A 27761-nucleotide genomic window follows, 5' to 3' on the forward strand; every position below is an offset into this window, starting at 1 on the left:
GTGCTTATTTTCCTCTCCACCATCCTTCCCCTAACTGTGCTTATTTTCCCTTTTACACAGCGAGGATTTCGTAGGTGAAATTGCGTGTTTAGGAAGCTTCTTTTTCCAGGACTTCTATAATGTGTTTTAGAACCCCCAAAGTAATAAATAAATATCTCAAAAATGCATCGAAATTTACCAAAGTTTACACAAACATATAGTCTACCTGTATTTCATTTGAGAAAAAAAGTAATATGAGAGCTATATATTCCCAGCGCTAGGTGCACTCTATTGTGCCAGTTACCTCTCAGGCATTTGTGTAAAAAAATGAAAAACTAAAAATAGATTTGAGGCACCCTAAAAAGGATTTAGCAAATTAGCAACTCAATCTGCAATTATTTTGGAGCCTTAAAGTATTTGCTCAGCTTCTAAGTAGGATACACCCATAGTATTCACAAAATTGTAATGTTACTCAAGATACAATTGTTTCATTAGTAACTAGTGAATTAGTCTTGGCAGCTGCTTCAGCCAACACGAGTGTCAACGGCTCTTAAACAAAAGCCTTCTAAGGAGTCACAGCCATATGTTCTGATTTCAATAGTCATCAAGGATAATTAGAATGATTCAGGTAAGCAATATGAATACCTTCAAGTTTACAAGAAACTACAGATCTTTGTAATGTTACTGTTATCAAGGTGTTTTTTACGCAATCTCTAGTGATTGAATTGGTTAATTATGTAGTCTCGAAGCTGGTTATAGATTTAAGTGGTGCATCCTAGTAAAGCACATTCACTTAAATATTGAATTAAAGACCCATAATATGGTTGTCACTGGATGTATGCACTGATGAACTTCACAGGGAAACTCTGGGTACCGGGACCAGACAGGTATCCAGCTATTTTTTATAGGATGTTCTGCCAAAGGTTTACCACTGTTTTGGATAAACTCTAAGAGTTTCAGGGAGGTGGTGGGGTGACACCTTCAGTAAGGGAGGCTGTGATTGTTGTGTTACCCAAACGAGTAAGGGATCCCAAGCCCCTTTCGTTGCTGAATTCGGATATAAAAATGTTCACGCTACTAGTGGCTCGTTTTAATCCACTCATGCCTGAAAAGATAGTCCCTAATAAATGCGGTTTTACCCCAGGTCGTCAATGCAGTGAGAATACACCCAAAGCAAACAACTCAACATCCTACTGCTCTCACAGGAAGCATTCAAGAGATTGGACTGAACTTTCATGGCACAAGTTCTGAGCAAAGCAGGATTGAACAGCATTTCTGCACTTGGGTGAGTTATGGCTCTATAAAAACCTTCGTCAGAGTCAGCCGGGTTAAATTATAACTGGGTTGATCATTACTGCTGGCGACAGACATGGAAAGAAGACAGGCTGCCCGCTATTGTCACTCCTTTTTTCAATAACCCTGGAACTTCTGGCTAAATCCAGGAGTGGACACATACAAACTTACAATGTTACCTGACAATATCATGTTTGCTTTAGAAGACAAGAGGACTTTTTATCCTCCCCTATTGAAGGAACTGGAAAGATCAAGGATGGTCTCAGGCTTTAAGATAAATATAGCAAAGACAGAAGCCCTTCTTTTCAATCCACTACCACAGTAAACAGTAGCCTTGAACAATCTAATGCCTTCAGACTGGGCGGTGACATATCTGGGTAACCCGTCGGGTAACAAAATGTCTCATATAATGAACATCAACTTTCCTTATTCACTGACCATAAAACAAGGCTTTGAGTTTTGGCACATGTTTGCAAGTTGTTTTTGTTCAAAAAAGTTTTTTTAGTCACAAGGTAGGTGATGACTCCTTTCGGTGAGTGCGCATGGGCATCGACTCCATTGTTAGATTGTTTTCCCACAGAGGGTGAGAATGGAGTAAGTAAGTGTAGAATAGAGATGTCCATGCGTATGAATGTGAATAAGGAACTACAACTACTACAGGAGATCGGGGAGGTGGGTGGGCGTATGTGAATCTACAGCTCTACATGCCAAGAACAGATGCTTACTAGGTAAGTAACATTATCCGTTCGAGGCATGTGAGCTGTAGATCACATGTTTTGCATAGACTATTATAGCCTTATAGCCCACCGTAGCGGGCTATACCAGCTATTAAATGCCCGCTGCATCGTTAAAGGCCCGAGCCGAAGGCGAGGGACTTTAACAAGGCAGTGGGGCTTTAATAGCCGGTATAGCCTAGCTACGAAGGGCTATAAGGCTTTTAGAACATTCTGCCACTAGAGGGCAGAATGTTGTAACAAATCAAAAAAAAGCTTCAGCGAGCGCGAGGGGATTGAAATCCCCTCAGGCTCCCTGAAGCCTTTGTTCACAGCCAGAGCTGTGAACAAAGAAGCATTGGAATGTTGGAGCTCCGGGCTTATACCAGCCATTATAAGCCCAGAGCACTCCATTATTTTCAATGGAGCTGCCAACATTCCAATGTTCTAAATAGCAGTAAACTCCCAAAGCCGTGGCTAACCTGTAGCAGTTGTAGTTGTTTGAAATAGAGATTTAAGTATTACTTGGCCTACATTTGCCTGTTGTCTTGCTAACACATCTACACAATAGTGTTTGGTGAATGTATGCGGTGTAGACCATGTTGCTGCCTTACTAATATCAGCTAAGGGAATATTTCTCAAGAAGGCCATAGTAGCCCCTATTTTGCAAGCTGAATGCGCTCTAGGGGTACTAACAAAGTTCTCTTTGCCTTAACAAAACATGTTTGGATACATTTTAACATCCATCTTGCAATATTACTTAGATATAGGATTGCCCTTGTGAGGTGAAGAAAAAGCAACAAATAGTTGCTTTGTTTTCCTAAAATCTTTGGTTCTTTCGATGTAGTAAAGTATAGCACATCTAACATCAAGTGTGTGTAGGGCTCGTTAGAATCAGGTTGAGGAAAGAACCCAGGTTACTCAACTGATTGATTGATATGAAAAGCAGAAACTACTCTAGGGAGAAATTTAGTATTGGTGGGAAGAACCACCATCTTAGTGAAGCTGAAAGAAAGGCTCTTGTATAGTTAATGCCTGAAGTTCACCAACTCTCCTTAGTGAGGTTATCACTATGAGGAAAGCAACTTTACATTATAGGAATTGTAACTGACATTTGGGCACTGGTTCAAAAGTGGACCCATTAGCCTTGTAAGGACTATATTGAAGTTCCACTCTGGAGCATGGGGAATTCTTGGTGGTATCACCCTTCTTAATCCTACCATGAAGGCTTTAATGAGTGGTACTCTGAAAAGAGATAAGTGTTGTCTATTTTGCAGGTATGCAGCTATTGCTGCTAGATGTAAACAAATGGATGTGTAAGCTAGTTCACATTGCTGTAAATGCAACAGATAACAAATATTGTTCTGTACGGAAGCATCAAGTGGAATGATATTGTTGTTACAATAGACAACAAACCGTTTCCATTTTGCTGCATAACATGCTCTAGTAGTAGGTCTTCTAGCCTCTTTGAGAATATTCATACAGTCTGGTGGCAGTTGAAGATAACCAAACTCTATGACTTCAGGAGCCAAATCACTTTGTTGAGTTCTCTGGGATTTGGATGTCAGATTGCTCCATGGCTCTGAGTGAATAGACAGGGTGTGAGATGTAGCTTTTGATGTGGAACCACTGAGAGTTCCAACAGGGTGGTGTACCAAGGTTGACAAGCCCATGTGAGGGCTAATAAGATCAGTGTGAGGGATGTTTGTCTGAGCTTCCGAACCAGTAATGGAATTAGTGGGAGAGCCGGAAAAGCATAAGCAGATTTCCCTGACCAATTCATCCATAGAGCATTGCCCTTGGATGCTGTGCGTGGGAACCTGGATGCGAAGCTTGGGCATTTTGTGTTGTGTACTGTGGCAAACAGATCTATCTGTGGAAAACCTCATTTTTGAAAGTAGGGAAGAACAAGTTGGGGTGAAATTCACACTCGTGTACTTGCTGCCTGTATCTGCTGAGCAGTTCTGGAATCTAATTGTCTACTCCTGGAAGGTGTTCTGCTAGGAGATAGATTTTGTGGTGAATCACCTAATTCCAAATGCTTTGTGCAAGGCTCGACAGTTAGAGAGAGTGAGCCCCGCCCTGTTTCTGTAGGTAGTACATTGCTGTCATGTTGTCTTTGCAAACTAAGACAGTCTTGCCTACAAGTTGGGTGACAAAAGCTTTCAGTGCTAGGAATACTGCTAGAAGTTCCAGGTAGTTGATGAGGAAACGTTTGTGACTGTCTGACCACAGTCCCTGTACTGTGTAATGTTGAAGATGGGCACCCTAACCTGTTAAGGATGCGTCTGTTGAAAGTATAGTCTGTGGAATCGGGTCAATGAAAGGCTGCCCTTTTGCTAAGTTTTGAGGGTTCCACCACTGCAGAGAGCGATGAGTGCGGCTGTCTACCAACACTAGATCGTTTATTAGACCCTGTGACTGATTCCACTGACTCGCTAGACATTCTTACAGTGGACGCATGTGAAGCCTTGCATGAGGTACAATTGCAACACAGGATGCCATCATTTCCAGCAGTTGCATGAAGACTCTCGCTGGTAATGATTGATTGGGTTGGAATTGTAATAGTATGGCCTGAATATTGTGAATTCAGGTTACACTGGGAGTGACTAGAGCTTTGAGAGTGTTCAGGGAAGCTCCCAGATAAGATTGCACTTGTGCCAGACACAGCTGAGACTTTTGTGCATTTATTGTAAAACCTAACTGGTGAAGTAGGTGCACTGTTGTCTGAGTGTGTAGAATTCAGTTCTGGTAAGTGTCCGCTTTGACAAACCAGATGTCCAGGTAAGGGAAGACACGTATACATTGTCTTATAAGATGAGCAGCTACCATTGCGAGACATTTGGTGAACACTCTGAGGGCTGTGGTGACGCTAAATGGAAGTACCTTGAACTGGTAATGTTTGCCTGCTATCAGAAACCTGAGGTATTTGCGTTCGGCGGGATGAATTGGAATATGAAAGTAGGCGTCCTTTAGATCTAGAGTAGACAAAGTCGCCCTGTTGCAAGAGAGGAAGTACTTGTTGAAGCGTTACCATGTGAAAGTGCTCTGACAATATGTATCTGATTAACTTTCGGAGATCTATAAAAGGTCTCAAGGAGTCGCCCTTTTTGGGAATGAGAAAGTAAAGGGAATAAACCCCTGAAATGGGACTGGTTCTATAGCCACATTGAGTAATAAAGATTGCACTTCTTGTAGAAGCAAGTGCTGGTGGTCAGGTGATATTTTGTGAGCTCGAGGAGAAATGTTTGGAGGATTGTTGATAAGCTCCAGGCAATAACCACTTTGGGTAATTCCAAAAACCCATTTGTCTGTTATTGAGTTCCAAATAGGGAGAAAGTCTTGAAGTCTTCCTCTGACAGGTGTGGAATAGTCGGAGGGAAGTGTTGGGAAGTCACTGTTTGCTTGAGAAAGGGGAAGTGAGAGGTGTGTTGTTTTTACCTCTACCCCTGGGACTGTTTCCTCTGTAACCTCCTCTGAAAAATCCTTTTGTTAAAGAGGATTGGGAATTGCTTTTGTAGGAGAAAGTGTTCTGGTTGGTGCCTGTGGACTTGGTCCCTCCCCAATAAAAAGAGCGCCGAAAGGAACCTCTATTGGAGGGAGATTGAAGCGCTCCCATAGATTTTGCTACTTCAGTGGCCTAATTTTTTCGAGTGATAGATCGCCTTCAGGGCCAAAGAGATGTGTTTTTTATCAAAGGGTATAGCCAGGATGGATTGCTGGACTTCAATCATATCAATCAATAATGAGTTTGTTGAGCGCGACTACTCAACTATAAGGGTCTCAAGGCGCAGGGGGGGTGGGAAGGGGGCAGGAGGTTAGGTGCAGGGTCCTGTCCATCAAAGAAAGAGCCATGTTTTGAGGTCCCTCGTGAAGTTGGAGAGCGATGTTGTCTGTCTGAGGTGGAGTGGGAGGGCGTTCCAGGCTCTGGCCGCAAGGAAGGAGAAGGAACGACCTCCCGATCTGTACTTCCTGGTATGAGGGACCACAGCATGAGAGAGCTGGGCTGATCGTAGAGTCCTATGGGTGCGTGGAATGTGAGTCGGCTATTCAGGTATGCTGGTCCAGTGTTGTGGAGGACTTTGTGTGCGTGGGTGAGAATCTTGAAGGTGATTCTTGCCGCGATGGGGAGCCAGTGGAGAGTGCGCAGGTGCTGAGTGATGTGGCAGTGTCGTGGCAGGTTGAGGATTATTCTGGCGGTGGCATTCTGGATGTTTTGAAGTTTGCGGGTGAGGTTTTTGTTGATTCCGGCATAGAGTGCGTTGCCGTATTCAAGTTTGCTGGTGAAAAGGAAGTGTGTGACGGTCTTTCTGTGTTCGAGGGGGATCCATTTGAAGATCTTGCGTAGGAGGCGGAGGGTGTGGAAGCAGGAGGATGCGACGGAGTTGATCTGGCAGTCCATTTTGAGTTCAGAGTCCAGAAGATTACGAAGTTGCGTGCGTGGTCCGTGGGGGTGGGCGGGCTTCCGAGGGCGGGGGCCACTAGTTGTCGTTCCAGGCGTCGGGGGGTGGGCCCATGATGAGTACTTCTGTTTTGTCCGTGTTGAGTTGTAGACAGCTGCTCTTCCTCGATTTGGCAACTGCTTACATGCCTTCTTGAAAGTTGTGTTTGGCTGCATTGGGTTCGTTGGATAGGGAGAGGATGAGTTTGGTGTCGTCTGCGTATGAAACAATGTTGAGTCCGTGGGTTCTGACAATGGGGACGAGAGGAGCCATGTAGATGTTTAACAACGTGGGGCTGAGGGAGGATCCTTGGGGGACTCCGCAGGTGGTCGGTGTGGGGTCCCGAGAGGAAGGGAGGGAGTCTGAGCCGCTGCGTTTTGCCAGAGAGGAATGAGCAGATCCAGTCTCTGTGTCGTGAAGTCTGCATGTTAGGGTGCGGTGAGAGACTGTGTCGAAGGCCGCTGAAAGGTCGAGGAGGATGAGGGCTAATGTCTCTCCTCTGTCCAGGAGGGAGTGAATGTCGTCTGTTGCGGCGAGGAGGACGGTTTCCGTGCTGTGGTTCTTTATGAAGCCGGATTGGGAGGAGTCAAGGATGTTGTGCTCTTTGATGAAGGTGGCGAGTTGGCTGTTGATGGCTTTCTCGATGACTTTCGCTGGGAACGGGAGCAGGGAGATGGGTCTTTAGTTCTTGAGGTCAGTGGGGTCCGCCAAGGTTTTCTTCATGAGTGGGTTGATCTCAGCGTGCTTCCAGTCGTAGGGGAAGGAGGCGTTTGCGAGGGAGCGGTTGATGGTGTGGGCGAAGCATGCGGGCGATGGTGTCGGCGGCTCTGTTGAAGATTTGGTGGGGGCAAGGGTCAGTGGGTGCCCCGGAGTGGATTAACTTAATCGTCTTCAGTGTGTCTTCGGTGGTGAGGGCTGTCCAGCTGTCAATCGTTGGCTTCAAGGTGTCAGGGGTGGTTGGTGAGGGTTCTGTGTGTTGGCTGTCTTCGTCGAAATTGTCGTTAATGTTCTTGATTTTGTGGTGGAAGAAGGTGCTGAGTTTGTCGCATAGGTTTTGTGATAAAGGGATGTCTGTAGACTCGCTGGTGGGTTGTGCAAACTCCTTAATGATGCTGAAGAGTTCTTTGCTGTTGTGCACGTGCATGGAGATTCTGTCTTTGATCACTTTCTTTCTTGTATTTCTGATGGGTTGGTGGTGGGCGTTGGTGGCGGCTCTGAAGTTGTTGTGGGTTTCTGTAGATTTGGAGTTCCTCCAGGCCTTTTCGAGGCGGCGGCATGTGCGTCTGGACTCTTGGAGTTCGGTGTTGAACTAGCTGGCTTTCCTGGCGTGTGAGTTTTTCTTCTTGAGGGGGGCTATGGTGTTGGCACAGTCGGAGATCCATCTGTGCAGGGTCGGGGCTGCGGTGTTGGGGTCGTCGTTGTCCGCGATGGTTGGGGTGAAATTGCTGAGTGAGGTGGTGAGCTGGTCGTTAGTTATTTTAGTCCAATTTCTGCATGGGAGCAGGTGCTGGGTTCTGTGGATGTTGAGTGTTCTGAAGGTGAAATGAATGCAGCGATGGTCTGTACACAGGAGTTCGGTGGTGTGGCTGAAAGTGATGGAGTTCCCCGTGGTGAACATGGTGTTGAGGGTGTGTCCTGCTGAGTGCTTGGGCTCAGTCACGATCTGGTGGAGTCCTATGTTGTGGAGGTTGTCCAGGAGGGATGTGGTGTTGGGGTCTTGTTGGTTGTCGAGGTGGAAGTTGGTCTATCAGCAAGGTGTAGTTGGTGGACGCGATGGCCTGCGGGGTGATGCTGTCCATGATGGAGATTGTGAATGGTCCGCAGGGGTCCATAGATGAGGGTTCCTCAGAGGGTAGTGGTAGAGCTGGCCTGTAACTTGAAGTGTAGGTGTTCCATCAGGTCTGTGGGCTCATCGGAAAGTGTGCTCAGTCGGTGGGTGGATTTGTGGACAATGGCGACCCCCCCCCCCAGGGCGGGTGGGGCGGACCTTCCGGGAGATCTTGTATCCTTGGGGATTGGCGATGGCAGGTCCCGAGGTGATGTTAGTCCAGGTTTCGGTAAAAAATGAAACGTCCGGGGTGGTGCTGTGGAAGAGGTCCCAGTTTTGGTGGCATGTTTGTGGAGGGATCGGACATTGAGGAAGATACATTGCAGGGTCTTTGGTGCAGTCGCGTTGTTACGGGCGGGTTGTGCTGGATCCGTGGTCTTGGCGGTGCTGCAGGAGTGGCGGCAGCAGTGACAGCTGAGGGGTCTGTGGGTGTCGGCTGGTGATGCTAGCTTGCAGTTGTTGCAACCTGGATTGACTGCGTAGAGTGCCTCTGGGTTGTAGCGTTGGCGGTTCGGAGGTCCAGGGTTCCTGGCGCAGGTCGCGTTCAGGTTGCGGATGGGCGCAGACGGGCTTGCCTTTGTCGTGCCCATGCAGCGGCCCCCATTAAGTAGGGGTCGGGGAGGGCTGAACAGCTGGGAGGCGGGGAGGGGAAACTGGCTTGGGCTGGTCGCGCTGGGGGGGAGGGGCCGCGGGGGCAGCAGCGACCGGAAAGAGGTGCACAGAATAAAGAGTAGAGTGAAAACATAGTAAAAGTGAAAAAGAGGATGGAAAGTGATAGAAATAGTGATATCAAAAGGGTGAAAAATTAAGGTGAAAGGAAAGAGGTAAGAGGAAAAGGCAAACAGAAAAACAGAACGAGAGAAAGACTGAGAGGTTCACTCGGCCACAAGGGATGATGCGCAGGTATAGCTTGCGTGTGGAGGAGGGCCTCGAACACCAACACTCGAGAGTGCAGGGGTTCAGGAGGGCCTCACTTGATGGTGGAGCTGCAATTTGAACCCTGATATCCACAACCATGTATGTCGTCGTAGTAAGATGCTAGTATTTACTTCTCTAGCTGCGGTGTCAGCTGCATCTAAAGTGCATCTGATAGAGGCATTAGAAATTAGTTTGCCTTCCTGGACTAAATTCTGAGCCTTTGCCCTATGCTCCTTTGGGGGAAACTGAAGTAATTGTTCCATTTCGTCCCAGTGGGCTCTATTGTATCTTGCTAGTAAGTCTGGCGTATTAGCGATACCTCATTGGTTAGCTGCTTGCGCAGCCACCCGTTTACCCAAAGCATTGATAAGCTTTGATTCTTTATCTGGGTTAGGGGCATCCCCAGATGCTTGAGAATTAGCCCTCTTTCTAGCATATGATACCACTAAAGAAGTGGCAACTGACCCTTAATAAAAATAGGATCTGTGGGGGAACATTAATATTTTTTATCTATTCTAGGAGTAAGGATTTTGTCACGGACAGGATCTTTAAAAATATCGTCTTTGTGCCTTAACATATCCTTGAGCATAGGCAGTGTCTGACTAGACTTATGGGATCCTAGAGTGTCAAATAGAAAATTTTCCTCTAAAGACCCTAATGGGCTGACACCCAGGGGACTGCATTGCAGTTAGAGTCAGGACATTAGAAGGGATTAGTGCCCTCTTGGCGCCCCCCCTATGGGAGATCCCCCTTACATCCTTCACCACTGTGCTGCTTTTTGTTGGCCTTTCCTAATGCTTCTCCGGCCTTATCGGGCTCAAGGAAGCTGGTGGCCCTACTGGGTGAAATTGGGTGGGAAGGGGAATACCGGCACGATTGGGGTGCCGTTGTGGGTGGGGGAGGTTTTGAAGCTAGACAAGCGTTCTGATGTCAGCTCAATGTGGGTTTCTCTTTGTGGGAGGGTGGGAAGAGATGGGAATGTTCTTTATTGTTTTTATGCGCGCCTATCAGCTGTTGCTCACCATATCGTAGCCTATGTGGATGGACACGCTGTCCTTCAACGCCATCATACTCGCCAAGTCATACTTTCCTCGATACTATGACAGCACCTATTGATTGCCTCTCCATTAACATGCTTACATGGAATGTCAGGGGTCTTCGTAACCCTCGTAAACGGAGACAAATATTAGCGTATTTAGACAGGCACCATATACAAATCGCTATGCTTCAGGGGACTCATATTGACCCTCGCCACCCTTCATGCTATGGTAGCAAATGGGCCTCCACACACGTGTTCTCCTCCTACTCGACATATTCACGAGGCACACAGTGACACTACTGGCCGCAGCTGCATACTCTGGGGTACATTGGGCACACAGTCGGTCACCTTTGTTTGTAGCTACGGTCCGAACCTGGACGATCCAGAATATTTTACCTCACTCTGGGGACACATACTTAAAATAGGTTCCACGCATGTTATATGGGGAGGTGATTTTAACACGGCTCTAAGCCCTACACTGGACCATTCGAATCCCCTTCCACATCACTATACTAACACTCGGGAGGCCATATCGGGGATAATCGCAGAGCATGGCCTGGTGGATGCATGCTGGTATACCCACCCAACTGACAGGGAAGGCACTTTTTGTACCGCAGGGCATGCCGCGTGGTCTTGACTAGACTATAGGATCTGCTCTCGTGGAGTGACCCCGTGGATTCACTCTGTCAAGTATTTGGCCCGCACATACTCCGATCACGCACCGGTCTATCTAGAAATAATCCTCCCCAATTCCATCACCGCGCCACGCTGCTGGAGACTAGTGCCTGAAACACTGTTAGATACGAACTAGGGGACGAGATTACAGATTTCTTTGCTAGGAACAAAGGCTCTGTTGACCAGATGAGCATGTTGTGGGAGGCCTTCAAGGTCACCGTCCGAGGCATAGGTATGTCCAAAAGCTTTGCGGTACTCCGAGATATACAACGAAACCAGTCTATGTACATGTACTATTCAGAGGATTCGTCCTGCCTATGTTTCTCATTGGACTATTTCTATTGCAGTATTGTTTACTTGTGTCCATCCATACCTAGAGTTTGACACGTGTTCTAGTACCTACAGGGTAAGTTTCAGCATGCTATCTTGCTTGAGTCTCTGAAATATAGGTATCATTGCACAATAGATATACAAAAATCTTTTGAATTTTTGCATGTCACCAATTTGGGTGCATATATGTGGGTATCTCACCTGTTTCAATATCCTGAACCTAACCGATACTTCATGTGAACTATTCTGGACATATACTTTTATTTCTTCTCTTCCCCTTTCTGGAGTTCCCTTTGTAATATGTTATTGCACAGCCGTTATCCTTACATAAGCTTCAGTGTACTGATATGTGTTTAATATGTGATTTATGTGTGTTTTTTTATTGTACATAACTTGTGGCTCTTCCTGAAGAAGGCGTTTTGTACGCCGAAACGCACGTATTGGAATTTACAAGCATATACTACATCTCAGCCACCTGTGGTTTCTCCACTTGAATTGTCTATTTTTCTCTTGTTTTTTTATCAATTATTTCTTTCATGTTTTGGCTAGCGTGGTGAATATATTAATGTATTGTATGTCATGCTATGCATGTCTTATGTATGTTCAAGTCAGATTTTTTACTTTTGTATGAATAAAATGACACAATTTCAACTGTTTTGTGTGGTACACTGAACTTATGTAGCTATCATTCTCTTATGTTTAGGACTTGACTTTCAAATGGTCCCGAGTTGCCTAGGAATGTTATTTCAGTTATAATTGTTTCCCTGTCCTAGGAACTCCTAGAGTTTTCAGGGTGTCCCTTATTTTGAAACCAATATGTGAGTGGCACCATCGCCTTACCACTTACCTCCTTATTTTTCTCTGTAATGTATATTTGTCCTCACTTAATGCTGTCCATAGCTCTTATTGCAACAGATGTCATTTGTTTCAGAATACTTCATTAATGTTCATGATAAGGCTGTATACCCACTACAATTGCTGATATCTCGATTGTATGTCATTGATGAAAAGTTCAATAAATAAATTTTAAAAAACGAATTCAGATTAATTAGATAAGATTTAAAAAATGTATCACTGGCTTTGTGTTTTATTTGAAAAATAAATGTAAATGGTTATTTCTTCCCATTTTAATGCTTTAAATCCAAAGCACAGCGAATGGGAGTGTCTCTACATGGCCAGGGCTCCCCATGCAGTCACCACACTCAGTTGCTGCAAAGGGAAGCATGTATTACAGCACTATTTTCTTTTTTGCACTTTTATTACAAAATACAGTTCTTTGCACCTTTCAGACTTCAAATAATTTTTGTTTGGCCAGGAATTGTGTCAGGAATCGATCCCGGTTGTGCGCTGGCTGTACCGCTAGCGCGAACCAGTAAGTAAAAAACTATCAACTACAACCCCCGGCATGCTCAGCGGGTCACGCCCCACGTGACCGCGAAGCGACGTCGGAAGCGAGGTAAAGGCGGCGGTCAGGGAAGAAGACACTGCCGATTATCCTGATCGCTCGCTGTAGCAGACTTCTCCTGAGGATGTCTATGCAAGGCGGTAAGAGTGCTGTTTAGAACATTCCCGGTATCACTTAGCTCCGGAGCAAGAAGCCAAGGGTTGGGCTTCGTTGCTCCTCTAGACCCTCCTCCTCTGTTGGACGAGTCCTGGTCTGGGGTCATGCAGAGGAGGCTATAGGTTTCCACGGAAGGGTTCTTTGCCTAGAGCTTCTCCTTATTGGACGGGACCAGTAATCTACGGTCTCTTGCTGAGGAACGTTTACGGTTATTTGGTGCTTTATTTTGAGTAACACTACTTCTATCTGCTGGCAGAAACCAGGCAGGTTTCAACAAGGAGCCGGATAGAGGAACGGTCTGTTGGCCTTCATTGTAGGGGCTACGTGGGGCGGAATATCTGCTCAACGAAACCCTACCCTGACATTTATTCAGCTATTGACGATTCATCAGATGGGTCATACTGGTGTTTTCATTTACCCTTTCTTGCCACAACATATTGAGGTGTATCAATGTATCTGGGCTTCTTTCTTTTATTTGGACGTTTCTCAAAGACTGTGTGTGCACTGTTACCCTTCAGGATACCCTGCAACTTGGTTGTTCCTTGTTTTGTTTCTTATGTTTTCTTCCAGAAGAGAGTGATGTTATAGGGTGAGGCTCACAGTGTTCCTCCAAGGCCATACTGTCGTACAAACTGTGATACGGGATATATGGGTTTCCTTAAAGAGAAAATGTTACTAAGGTTTCATTAGAGATAGGTAACGCTCACCGTGTATGCTCTTCTTTGTCTCCTATAGTGTCAGGTTGAGGAACAGGCAACCACCCTACTCTCTTCTGGTGTCCGTTGTTCATTTTCTTTACTTTTACAGGTAGGGTATGAGAACTGCTCTAGAGTCGACTTGAAAACGTGCCTGTTTTACAACTGTGTAGGAAGGTTGCAATACACATACTTATAGTGTTTTCCTGTGTCGTTTCCAGGTCTCCCTCCCAGCTGTACCTACCCTTTCCTTCCCCCGCTTGATAGCTCCAACAGTCTGTGAGTATTTCATTACAGACTTGGTGTTATCGGGAGGTGGGCCCCCATAGAGCATCGATACCACTCCGAGGAATTGGGAAGGAGGAGCCAGACAAATTGTTTATTTTTTGTTTGTGGAATAATTTGGGGTACTTTTAAGCAACTTATTTTCTTCATTACCACCATTCCACCCAGACCCTTTTGAATGTTTTCCCACTTTTATTAACTGTATTTCAACCAAATTATTTTTTAGATAAATGATTGCAATTTTGTTCTTCTATCACAATTTGTGATTAATTCTCCTATTACAAACAATCCACAATGTCTTTTATTAGCAGCCAGTACATCCCTGCCACAACCAGCCACTTGTCTATACAATTCAATAAAAGCACTTGTGGCACTCTTTATTTAATGATGGACAAACCTGGAAGTTTGAAGCGACAAATTTGGAGAATGGGAAGTTGTTGATATCCGGTGGCAGCTTGAGGTTAGTCTGTTCCTTGATTTCTGGAAGTGAGACCTCAGTGATACGGCTGACCTTGGCATGATGCAGCCCTACAATGGTAAAAAAAAAAAAGGAATTCATCACTGTACACTTCAGAAACATGCTGCAATTAAATTCATTATGCAGGATTAGCTGCATCTTCTTAGTGAACAAGCCCCTGCAGAAGGCCAATACACTGCTCTCCCAACATAAACATCTTTCAGTCTTTATTGATGTCTGAAGATCTAACCCAAGTCCTTTTGCTATGTTACCATAATGACCCACAAATACGTCCTTCTGTCTGCTAGTTGGTTGTCTGCTTCACTGAGCCTATCAGCCTGTTTTCCTCAAGCCTGTCTCTGAATCGTTTGCCCCCTGCTCTTTCCACAGAACACCTTGCCTTCTCCCCCCCCTCTTTTAAAGGACTGTGAGAGAGTTGTGGTGGCTTTCAAAGAAAATTTGGGCTCCAGACGCACACTGATGGTGCCTACATTCACAAAGGAAATATGCACAAGTAAATTTACTCATAAGTATATTTCGTATACACCTACGTGTAACGCTTTTTTTTTTGCTATTCATGATTTACAAGTGTAGAATAACAAGTTTAGACTTGCATATCTCCACCCCCTCAAATTAAGGGTGTAGCTTCCTATAACAGGGTTTACGAGTGTAAAGCCACTATTAGTAACTTTGCACTTGTAGGTGGAGATCTCTGTCACAGTAGTGAAGAGCTCACTATGGGGGGGATTTGTAGGCAACATTTTTAAAGTTTATTATTCTCTAAAACAATATTTAAAATAATTGAATGCCTAACATGAATGTAAATTAATTTTGAGTAGATTTACCGCATAAATAATAAAATGTTACAGTAAATTAACTCATTAAATTAAATGTATATTAAATAATTAATTTAAATGTATTTTCATTTATAATTTTCAAATAATTTAAAAATTCCCTCCCACATTAACATTTTTATTTTGATATAATACGTAGTAAATATTGTTAAAAATTATGTGTTTGACTAATTTAAAATATTTAATTTCTTAATAAAAGTTCAATTTATTTTTTGATTAATTGTATCAAGTTTTCAAATAAAATAATTATTTAATAATTATATAAAGTCGTTTTAACTATGTGTGTGTGGTAAGGAAATTATAAATAATTATTAAATAATTATTTTAATATTTTAAAAGTTAATCCGACTTAATTTAAATAAATATACTGCTATGGCTGTAGTGACTTCAGAATTGAAGCTTGTGAATGGAATGGTCTATCGTTTTTTTGAGTTTGTGTTTGTATTGGCATGTCCCTCCCTAAACCTCTCCTTACATTTTCCTAAACCCCTCCCAGTTAGAAGTTAAGTATTCTCAATTTTCCAATCACTCCTTTGCTCCTCCCACATTTATAACTGAAAGATATACCTGTGTGTGGGGATCTCTACAGAGAAAAGGTAGGACATAGGTTTGCGAATAACATTTTGTAGTGCGAGTAGTACTACTGTAGTCTTAATTCACGTACAACAGAATGCAGTTTGTGAAAAAGCCCACGGAAGTCTATCGACATATGGATAAACAAGTGGACAAGCACCTGTGCACATTGATGCAGCAATCGTGTGGTTAGAACCCAGGCCAATATTTTCAACCTGCAGCAACTTGAACCATTTCGAGTGGTATAGAACTGCTGGTAGGCTGCAAGGTAGGAATATATATCGCCACTCATCAGGGTATGTGCAAGTGCTTATTTCAGGAAGTTTCGCATAGGCACATTTTTGGGTGACACTGTGAGAGTGCGGCTAGTGGGCACTGCATATACACAGCAGCAGTTTCTTTATGAGGGTGGGGGTGCACAACCCCCGGCCCACTGTGAGCCGCACTAAGTGTTAAAAATAAAATGGCAAATAAATTATTTCATTGCCATTTTATTTTAACACTTAGCGTGGCTTGCAGCAGCCTCCAGCCTGCCCATGAGCCAGGAGAAATGGGGGAGAGTCCTGACTGTCCTCTGCTGTCGATTGGGGGCATGGAGGATTTGCCAGACACTGCAAAGTATGTATGTCAGTTTGGCCGACTGTCTTACGACTGCCAGACTGACATGCACACTTTGCAGCTCTCCACTCAGCTGTCTTAGACAGCTTTGTGGAGAGCAAGTATAGGCATACAGGGCCTGGGGCGTTGGTGCAACCCACTCCATCCAATCCTGGCGCCCCTCTCATGCTGGTTAACAGTATGACAGCAGCATCTGGATTGGTTAGGGGAGCTCTTCCTGCCACAGACTGCAGGAGAACACCGAGGAGGACGCGTCATAGCCCGTGGACAAGTACAACTTACTTTTATTTCTATTAAATGTGTAGTGCAGGTGCTTGTGTTTGATTTTGGGCTTTAGAAGGGAAAGTTTGTTTGTATTTTGGCTCTTGGAGGGAGGGTTTTTTTTAGGTTGAGACTGTGGAGGGAGGGGTTGTTCAATTTAGTTTTTTTGAAGTGGTGGGGCATTTTGCTTGCCCCACCACTTTCAAAGGGTACTCGCCGCCTCTGCACATACAACACGTTTGAGGCGGTGTCTTCTTTCTTTTAAAGGAAGCCTGTCAGAATATTCAGAGCGACTAATCAAGTATCCGGCAGCTCATATTTCTCATGCTGGAATGTGCAATTGATATCATTGTATATATCAATACTATTTAAGCATGGTAGCAGCTTGAGCATCTCATTTTTTTCTTATTTAATTTGACTGATTTCCAAGAGTTCTGTATTTCAGTAGCTTTGAGTTTACACTTCCAGTTGCCGTGCAACATGTGGTCTATATCTATCCAGGTTGAACAATTACAATAAATATGAAAGGGTACCCTATTCACATCTTAGGTTTTTTTCTACTCTTCTGGATGATGTTATACAGAATGAATGTGGGGATTTACATCTTGTCCTGTTATATGTTATTGTTTAAATTAGAAGACAGTGTACACTTTCATAATACCCAAAATTATAAATTAGTGCAGGGACATTGGGAATTGAGGACCAAAAGTCCAGAAGAAATGCCATTTGATCTGGTTAGGTCTAGCTTGGGCAGAAACATATTGAGTGAGTAAAAGACATAAAGGGTCTTAACAAACCCTGTTTTTGCTATTTGTGGCAGGGAAATGTCACAGTATTTATAGGGTAGTAAATCTGCACAAGAGATTTATGTAACTGTCCGATAACATCAAGCAAGTAATAAGCAATTACAAGTTGAACCTCATGGAATAAGGAATTAACACCTTGAACCAGATTTACAGGTCGAAAAACTCAAAGAAATTCCCAATTCAAGTTCACGGTATATGCAGATGTTACTAACAGATCATCAACAAAGGTTAAAATATCGCAGAAACACAAATGTATGCAAATCGGAAAAGCATAATCTCAAAAAGACAGCGTGCAGGGGGGTGTGGCTTGGCGCCCGACACGCATGGAGGCGTCCGGGTGAGGCTCCGCGCTGTGACCCGGTGGTCCCGCGCTTCCCGGCCGCCTTTCATCTCAACGAGCGGCGCGACGGACGTCGGAAGAGCCAGGGAATGATGTGTGCTCTTCCTGGACTTCGTATTTGCCTAAAAGCATAGCGCATTTTACTTTGAAGCCTTCTCTCATGAAGAATCGGCATCGCGGTAACGGCCGCCATTTTGGATCCTGCACTACGAACGGTGCTTGAGCTGCGTGAGAGCTACACTTTTCACAACTACCTTGCATATTCAGCGGCGCCGGAGCTGGTGAAAATTCTGGTACCATTTTTGCTCCAGGTTAGATATTTTTTCCTGTTCTACTCTGCCTCAAAGCTCACTAGTGTTGCAATGCGCTCATTCCTGGCTGCTGTCTGAATCATAATTCCCCATAGTGGCCATTTTGTGTTTACATGAATCCTTCACTTCGCTGAGCCTCACTGGTGGCACATTTTTTCTTAACGTTTATACTACTCCCATTGGTACCTGGACAGAATGTTTGCTTCTTTTCTCATTTTTTATGATTGTCATGCCTTAGAAGAGGATTTTTTTTTTTATCACCAAGTAGCTGCTGACTGCGCCACTTGAATAGGTGCGTTTTCTATTCTGCTACTTTTCTACGGATATTTCCTTTTTTACTTCATGACAACTGGTCTTAACTGCATGCGACTCGACCCACGCTGTAATTTTTGACGCATGGGCAGGTTGAGAGGCGCCTTTTTCAAGCAACAAAATCCAAAGCACGTCTTTATTAAGAACTCAAGAATTTTTACTACATTTTCTAGATTAGAAGACTCTTTGTTACCTTCTTCTCAGACTAGTCTGACAAACATGGATCCTCCTACGGCCCCCTCAGGCAAGTCTGTTACTAAGCGTTTGAAACAACACCCGCCTTCTCCTCCTAAATCGTCCTCACCTGTTTCCATGGAACTACTGCTGGAAGAAATTAGGCCCCTTCGACCCTTTATGGAGGAAACTAATACTAAATTGCAAATTCTCGCAGACAATTGGTCTGAGCTTGACACCAGAGTCACCGCAGTAGAAAAGAGTCTCTTCCTTTCATGATACAAGTATGACTGTCTCTCAGCTCTAATCTCAGGTCTCTGCGCTTCAGCGACAGCTCGAGGACCTTGAAAATCGCAATAGGAGGAATGACCTGCGCATCTACGGCCTGGCGGAATGAATTGAAGGGTCTGATCTCACCTTTTTTAAATCCTTTCTTCCAAAATTGCTGCACATGGCGGATGGAACGGCTCTCAATATACAGCGGGCTCACAGATTGGGTCGGCCTCCCTCAAATATCTCATCAGCGCAACGACCCAGAGGGGTTATCTTATACTTTTTGGAATATACTGATCTGTTGAAGGTTCTGTCGGCAGTTAGATCCTCTCAGCGTATCACCTGGTCTGGTTCAACCTTATTTTTTGCGCAAGACTATGCTAAGGCTACTGCCAATAGACGCAAGGCATTTCTTGATTTGAGACCAGCTCTGAGATCGATGGGTGGCCGTTACGGTCTCTTTCATCCTTGCCTCTTTAAAGTTGCCCACCCACAACAACAGAACAACTTCCTATGATGATTCTGTACGACTACAGAGCTACATTAACTCCTGCAGGCGGAGCGCTATGGACTCTGCAGGAACTTCATCTTCACATGTTACCTGATTCTCAACTTTTGATGTTTTCGCAATTTGTATCGCTTGTTGGCTTCATGCTTTCTCAACCTCTTATGTTCTTATTGTGCTTTGCTTATCTGTTTTTCAGAATGTTTCACTTCTTAGTTTAAAGTGATTGTTCCTTTTATCTTTCCGTATTTTTATCGTACTTGATATTCTAGATATTCTTGTTGCTCTCTTTTGTATTTATTGCATGTTCGCTTGTTTCTTATAGTCTCTTGTGTTTAGAGCACATTCCTTTATTAGTTCACTTCTTGTTGTCCTCCGCCTTACAGACTCTTCACCTTTATGGCACGGTTACCCCTGGTCCTCCGTTGCTGCACCTGGATGCCCGAGCGTTTCGTGCGGTTCCATCCCTCCCCTCGTGTCATCTCTCTGATTTTTCTCTGTGTAGGTATGTTGTTCTTCTACTTCTTTTCTCTACTTTTTTCTTCTCTATCTTACCTTCTCCTTTCTTACCTAGCTCTCTCTATTTGTTTATTCATAGGTGTCGTTAATACTCCTTATTGCAGTTTCTCGTGTTTCTTATTTTTCTGTATTATTTTGCTTTTTTCTCATCTATTTCATCGGATCTTCTGTCATAATCCAAACTTTGATTATTGGTCTTTGCTCTTTGACTTTCTTAAATTTTTCTGTCCTATTTCATAACTAATTATCTCCTTCATTTTTACTCATTCTTTTATTCTTTATTGTTGCCATAATGGTTTGGACTCCTGTTTTTCTTATTTTGATTTTGGCCATTTTGTGTCTAAGACTCAATGCCATTAGAACTAATTACATGGAATGTTAGGGGGTTAAACTCTCCTAGTAAAAGACAAAGGGTCCTATCGCACTTGGCCAGATTAGATGCCGATATTGCTTTTTTGCAAGAAACACACATTTCAGATGTTGAATCTTTAAAATTAAAAAGAAATTGGTTGGGCGAAGTTTTCTATTCTCCAGGTGATGGTAAACGTAATGGTGTAATGATACTTTGTCGTAAATCCCTCTCGTTCACACTTGTATCAAGAGTCAGATGATGATGATAGATGGGTGAATGTTAAACTTTTGCTGAAGGGTGCTCCAGTCTCTCTTCTTAACGTTTATGCCCCTACTTGTGGAAATCCCAATTTTTGGTCCTCGCTCGACAAATCTCTTTGTATAGAAGAGAACTTCATTTTGGCTGTCGACTGCAACCAGATTTGTGACCCATTTATTGATAGGAACTCCACTGTCTCTTTTGTTCCCAATAAATCCCAAAAGTCTTTCGTCCATACTGTTACTCAGCATAAACGCCTTGACGCCTGGCGTCTTTGCAACCCGACTACTAGAGAATACACGTTTTACTCCCATTCCCATCATACCCAATCACGAATTGATTACATTTTTGTCTCTCACGCCATTTCACAAACTCTCACTCATGCGGAGATTGGTCCCATTTTATTATCAGATCATGCCCCTGTCTCGATTGGCCTGGATATTTTACCTAAATGTGCAGGCTCTCGGAGATGGCGTTTTAATAATGCCCTCCTTTTAGATCCAAAATTTAATGCTTCCTTCATTACATTTTTTGATGAATTCTTCAAGATAAATCAGACTCCTACCATGCCCGTCTGGACTGTTTGGGATGCTTTTAAAGCATCTGCGAGAGATTTTATAATTAGGTTTGTAGCCAAGAAACGAAAAAATGCCCGCAGATTCACCAAAGTCCTCCTTCAGGACATTAAGAGACTGGAGCACTCTTACTATACTTCCCATTCAAAAGAATGTTTGACGGCTCTCATTAATGCTAAACTGCAATTTAATAAGAAGTCTACTGAAGATGCCTCATTATATCTGCTGAAATCTAGTGCAAAATTTTATGGGGGTAAAAATAAAGCGGGGTAAATTTTGGCCGATTACTTAAAAGTTAAGCATAACAAACTAAATATTGAAGCAATTTATGATGCACACTCTAATTTACAGTTTAAGGATGCAGAAATTTTAACCGAATTTTCTTCCTTTTATACAGAATTGTATAGCTCCGAAACGCAACCCACTGATCATTCTTTGTCACAATTCTTTTCTAATATTCAGACAGTTCAACATACCTCTCCAAATTTGTCTTCCCTAGAATTAGATATTTCTCAGCAAGAATTATCTGATGCCCTTCATCGCCTTAAAAGAACAAGTTACTTACCTTCGGTAACGATGTAACGATGTATCTGTAAGAAACATTAGTTAGTTAGATTCCTCACCTTAGAATATCCCCAGGCGTCAGACTGGATCCGGAAGATTTTTCGTCAGCAATACCCCTTGCGCGTCGCTAGGCGTCGTCTGCGGCTCTGCGTCCGTCGTCGGCGTCGTGCGCCGGAATGACGTCGTCGGAGTACTTAGACGCCGCCCTCGCGCGCTGACGTCAGTTCTTGTACATAGCCATGCAAAGACCGACACTGGTGCCAAAAATAAAATCTAGGGGCCTGAAAAGGATAACCTTAACCCTAGATGTCAGTTCGCAGAACGGGGAGGATGGGTGGGTCGGTGAGGAATCTAACTAACTAATGTTTCTTACAGATACATCGTTACCGAAGGTAAGTAACTTGTTCATCTGAAAGAAACAAGTTAGTTAGATTCCTCACCTTAGAATAAATACCCAAGCAATACCATCCCCGGTGGTGGGTCTGCGAACCAAGATCACACCAGAAAGTCCTGGAGGACAGAACGGCCAAAGAAGCCATCCCTCCGGACTTGGCTGTCAAGGCAATAATGCCTGGAAAGCGTGTGTAGCGAAGCCCACGTCGCTGCCTGATAGATGTCCTGCAAAGGGACACCCCGTCCCAAAGCAGTAGTAGCCGCTGTGGCCCGAGTAGAATGGGCGTGCAGCCCAACAGGAGGGTCCTTTTTTGCCAAGGAGTAACACATTTTGATGCACAAAACGACCCACCGAGAGATGGTCCGTTTGTGCACAGCTTTCCCCTTCTTAGCACCCACGTATCCAACGAAAAGTTGGTCGTCCACCCGGAACTGCTTTGTGCGGTCCAAATAAAAGGAGAGCGCACGTTTTGGGTCCAGACGGTGGAGCCTCTCTTCCTCTTTGGAAGGATGCGGAGGCGGAAAGAAGGTGGGCAAGGTGACAGACTGCCCAAGATGAAATGGAGTCACCACTTTCGGAAGAAAGGAGGGACGAGGCCGAAGGACAACCTTGTCCGGATGAACAGACAGAAAAGGAGGCTTTGAAGATAAAGCTTGGAGCTCACTCACCCGTCTAGCCGAGGTGATGGCTACCAGAAAAGCAGTCTTAAGAGTCAGAAGACGAAGAGGACAATTGTGAAGAGGCTCGAAGGGAGCGCACATCAGGAATGTCAAGACAAGATTCAAGTCCCATTGAGGCATTACAAAAGGGACAGGAGGGAACGTGTGAGTAATGCCTTTTAGAAAGCGTGTAACTACAGGGGACTTGAAAAGAGAAGGCTGATCAGGAAGCCGCAAGAAGGCAGAGATGGCAGCAAGATAACCTTTCAGAGTGCCCAGGGCAGAGCCCTGCCGGGCCAAAGAGAGAAGAAAGAGGAGAACCTCAGAAAGAGGGGCAGAAAGGGGATCCACAGCCTTTGCTGTGCACCATGCCACAAATTTGTTCCACCGGCAGGCGTATACCGTCTTTGTGGAGGGACGCCTGGCTGCCAGAATGATATCACAGACTTCAGGAGGCAAGTCAAATGGCATCAACTGCCGCCGCTCAATCTCCACGCATGGAGGTGGAGACTGGACAGGTTCGGGTGGAGGACCGTCCCCTGCTGCTGCGACAGAAGATCCTCCCGAAGGGGCAGACGTATCGGAGGATCGGTCAGCATACTGAGTAGCTCGGGATACCAGTACCTTCGTGCCCAATCCGGAGCCACCAAGATAACTTGGGCCCGGTCGTGCCTGATCCTCTTCAGCACTCTGGGCAGAAGTGGTATAGGCGGAAAGGCGTACAACAGACCGCAACTCCACTCGTGACGAAAAGCGTCGCCGAGCGAGTGCCGCCTTGGAAATTCCAACGCGCAGAACTGCTGACATTGCGCGTTCTCTTCGGTGGCGAATAGATCTAACCAAGGCTCTCCCCACTGCTGAAAGAGACCTTGCGCCACTTCGGAGTTCAGACGCCATTCGTGATCCATCATGCACCGGCGGCTGAGTTCGTCTGCTCTGGCGTTCAGAGAGCCCGCCAGATGTTGAACCACCAGGGTTACGCCCTGGTGTTCCAGCCATGTCCAGAGGCGCAGAGCCTCCTGACAAAGGGTCCACGACCCCATCCCGCCCTGTTTGTTGCAATACCACATGGCGGTGGTGTTGTCCGTGAACACCTGCACGACACTTCCCCTGACAGAGGGAAGGAAGGCTTTCAGTACAAGTCGGATCGCACTCAACTCCAACAGGTTGATGTGGAGACGAGACTCCGCCGGAGACCAGAGGCCTCTGATCTCCGCCTCTCCCATATGGCCACCCCATCCCAGGAGGGACGCATCCGTCACTACGACATGCTCCGGTTGGGGAAGGGAGAGGCTCTTGCCCTCGACCCAATCGCGGTCCGTGAGCCACCACTGCAACTGCTGTGCAGTGCCCTCCGAGATCAAGACATGGTCGGACAGGTTGCCGTGATGCTGGGCCCACTGAAACTTCAGGTCCCACTGCAGAGCCCGCATGCGCCGCCTGGCGTGATGCACTAGTAGGATGCAGGAGGCCATCAGCCCCAGAAGCCGCAACACTAGCCTGACGGAGACCCAGGATAGAGGCCGAAAGATGGGAATCAGGGCCTGTATATCCCGGACCCGCTGGTCCGGTGGATGGACCCGGAACTGCGCCGAATCGAGAACCGCTCCGATGAAGAGGAGCTTTTGAGAGGGGCTCAGGTGTGACTTCGGCACGTTGATGGAAAATCCCAGCAAATGCAGGAGATCCGCCGTAGTCTGGAGGTGGGAGACGACTGTCTGGGGCGAGCCCGCCTTCAACAACCAGTCGTTGAGATAGGGAAAGACTGGGACCCCTGATCTGCGCAGATGAGCTGTGACCACCGCCATCACTTTCGTGAACACCCGAGGGGCACTGGTGAGGCCGAAGGGGAGCACGGTAAACTGAAAGTGCTCTTGGCCCACCATGAACCGCAGGTAACGCCGGTGGGCCGGCAGGACGGGAATGTGGAAATATGCGTCCTGCAAGTCCAACGCTACCATCCAGTCTCCAGGGTCTAGGGCAGCTAGAACCTGAGCCAAAGTTAACATCTTGAACCCTTCCTTCCGGAGGAAGGCATTGACGTTCTGGAGGTCCAAGTTAGGGCGTAGGCCCCCTTTGCCCTTCTTGGGAACCAGAAAGTAGTGGGAATAACAACCACGACCTACTTCTGGACTCGGAACGCGCTCGACGGCCCCCTTGTCCAAGAGGGCCGAAACTTCCTCGTGGAGAAGATTCAAATGATCCCCCGAGATACGGTGGTGCTGCGGTGGCATGGCTGGAGGGGTCGTCTCGAAGGGGAGGGAGTAGCCCCTTCGGACGATTTGCAGCACCCACCTGTCCGATGTGATGGACCGCCAGTGGAGCAGGTGATGGCGAACTCTGCCGCCCACTGGCGTGGAATGGGCCTGAAAGCTCGGACTAGGAAGGTTTTGAGGCGGATGCTGCCGGGGTGGATGTGGGCTGACCTCGTCGTCCTCCAGAACCGCCTCGGTGGAAACCACGTCCGCGACCGCGCGCAGGTTGATTCTGCGGCTGGTGGCTAGGCGCACGTAAGGAGGCACCCCTTCCTTGGCCACGAAAGGGGCGAAAGGCGGAAGTTTGCGACCGCGGGGCCGAGAGGCCCAAGGACTTGGCCGTAGCCCGGGAGTCCTTAAAGCGATTCAGCGCACTGTCCGCTTTCTCGCCAAAAAGGCGAGTGCCATCAAAGGGCATGTCCATGAGAGAGCTCTGGACATCACCCGAAAATGACGTGGACCGCAGCCAGGCGTGACGTCTAAGCGCCACTGAGGTAGAAATCGCCCTACCCAGCGAGTCCGTGGTGTCAAGCCCACATCGTATAGCATGTCGCGCGGCATCCCTCCCATCGGCCAGAGCCTGGGTAAGTCGTGACCGGACCTCCTCCGAACACAGGGGCAGCGCGTCCTCCACCGCATCCCACAGAGAGTGGGAATAACGGTCCAAGAGACAAGCGGTGTTCAAAGACCGCAGGCCCAAACTAAGGGAGGAGAACAGCTTCTTGCCAAACTGCTCTAGTCTCTTGGAATCCCGGTCCGGCGGGGCGGTCGGGAAAGAGGATTGGGAGGTGGAGGCCTGGATAACCAGGCTCTCAGGGGTAGGGTGGTGGGACAGAAAACTGGGGTCGCCCGGAGCAGGGCGGTGGCGCCTGGCGACGTTCCTGTCCACAGGAGGAACTGTGGAGGGCTTGGACCAGGTGCCCTGTAGAACGTCAGTGAGGGCCTCATTGAATGGCAGCAGAGGCTCAGTGGAGCTTGCTGCAGACTGAAGCACCTCAGTGAGGACGTTCGTCCTCACAGCCACGGCAGGTAGCTCGAGCCCAAGGGCTGCGGCCGCCTTGCGCAGCACCACAGAGAAAGCAGCACCCTCCTCCGAAGCCACAGTCGGAGGAGAGATGAATCCAGTGTCTGGCGAGGTATCCAGGCCACTGGCCTCCCCCAGTTCATCTGCCCAGTCCTGGGACAGTTGGGCCTGAGCGGCCATAGGATCCTCGGATCCCTCCCAGTAGTCCCCATCATCCGACTCCTGGTGTAGAGGAGAAAGTAACGGAGCCGGGCGGTAGACAAAATGTGTCTCTAGCGGCGCCGATCGCGGCGTCCATCGACGCCGTACCGGCGCCAGGCCCGGAGTGGGACTGAACCGGGGCTCGACGTCGAACGGAGTCGACGTCGGCGTCGGGGGTGGTACCGGTGTCGACGCCGGCGGAGGAGGCGTGACGAGGTTGACCGGCGTCGACGGGGACTCGAGAACGGGTCCCACGGGCGCTTGCGGCGTCGAGGCCGGAGCCGTCAACGGCGCCGGGGCCGGAGCCACCGGCAGGCAATGCAGCCCAGTCGGGTCCGCGGGGCCCGAAGGCGCACCAGCGGGCGCCGACGGCGGAGCCAGCTTCCTCATGGCCGAGAGGAAGGCACAGACTTCCGCCGGCGTCGCATCAGTCCCAGGGACCGGAGGGTATGGGGACGTGCGCGGCGCCTGCGGCTCCGCCGGAGTCGCGGGGGTGGAACCACCCTGACCCTCGGCCGAGTCGCACGACCGGCGAGGGGAGTCCGAAGAGCGGTGTCGCCTCTTGGACTTCTTGGAATGCTTCGACTTACCCGAAGATTTGGATCCCGACGACCGATGGTGATGTCGGCTGCGGCTCCGCGACCGATCCTTGGACCTCCTCCTGGACCGGGATCGAGAGGCGCGCGGAGCCGAGTGGCGAATCTCGAGGAGCTTACGGGACCGCTCCCGTCTAGCCTTCGAGGTCAGGGCCTTGCAGTCCGAGCACGACTCCGCGTCGTGATCGAGGCCCAAGCAGTAAAGGCACCGGCGGTGATGGTCCGTAACGACATCAATCGGTTACAGTCCGTACAGGCTTTAAACCCAGGCATCCTACCGGCACCGGTGTCGAGACACGATCAAAAAGGATCAAAAAAGTTAGTCAAAAATTGACTAAAGGGGTAGCTCTCCCGGATCTGCGCTTACTGGCGCGGAAAAAAGAAGAACTGACGTCAGCGCGCGAGGGCGGCGTCTAAGTACTCCGACGACGTCATTCCGGCGCACGACGCCGACAACGGACGCGCAAGGGGTATTGCTGACGAAAAATCTTCCGGATCCAGTCTGACGCCTGGGGATATTCTAAGGTGAGGAATCTAACTAACGTGTTTCTTTCAGATAAGATAAAGCACCGGGTCCGGACGGATTTACAGTTTAATTTTATCTCCATTTCTCTAAACACCTATTACCTAAACTTTCCTTCTCTGATGCACATATCTGCCTTATTCCTAAAGAAGGTAAAGACCCTAAATATTGTAAAAATTATCGTCCTATATCCCTAGTTAACATTAATTATAAAAAAAATTCTAAAGCTTTAGCTATGCGATTAGACTCTTACTTACCAGATCTGCTAGGAGTAGAACAATCAGGATTTGTTAAGGGTCGATTCATAACTGACAACACGTGGCTTCTCTTTAATATTCTGTCTAAGTTGTCCCACTCTAAGCAATCACTTGTGGCAATAGCACTGGACGCCGAAAAGGCGTTTGACAGGGTTGAGTGGACTTATTTATTTCATACTCTTAAATGGTTCGGTTTCGGTCCTAAATTTATTTCCCTGATTTCCCATCTTTACTCAAACCCTCGTGCAGCAGTATGCGCCAATGGTTTATTCGCCCCATTCTTCGATCTGGGTAGAGGAGTACGTCAGGGTTGTCCTTTATCTCCTTTCCTTTTTAATTTGG

General features: G+C 46.7%; 1 protein-coding gene across 1 annotated transcript in view; it reads right to left on the reverse strand.

Annotated features, from left to right (window-relative positions):
- MYO15B (myosin XVB) overlaps positions 1 to 27761 on the reverse strand; it is a 1465505-nt gene that overhangs the window by 815507 nt on the left and 622237 nt on the right. The window contains exon 18 of the mRNA XM_085614939.1: positions 14156 to 14286. Within this exon, the coding sequence (XP_085471065.1) occupies positions 14156 to 14286 (131 nt within the window). The remainder of the gene's footprint in view (positions 1 to 14155; positions 14287 to 27761) is intronic.

This window comes from Triturus cristatus, chromosome 7 (assembly GCF_964204655.1).
Source record: "Triturus cristatus chromosome 7, aTriCri1.1, whole genome shotgun sequence".
Taxonomy (NCBI): Eukaryota; Metazoa; Chordata; class Amphibia; order Caudata; family Salamandridae; genus Triturus; species Triturus cristatus.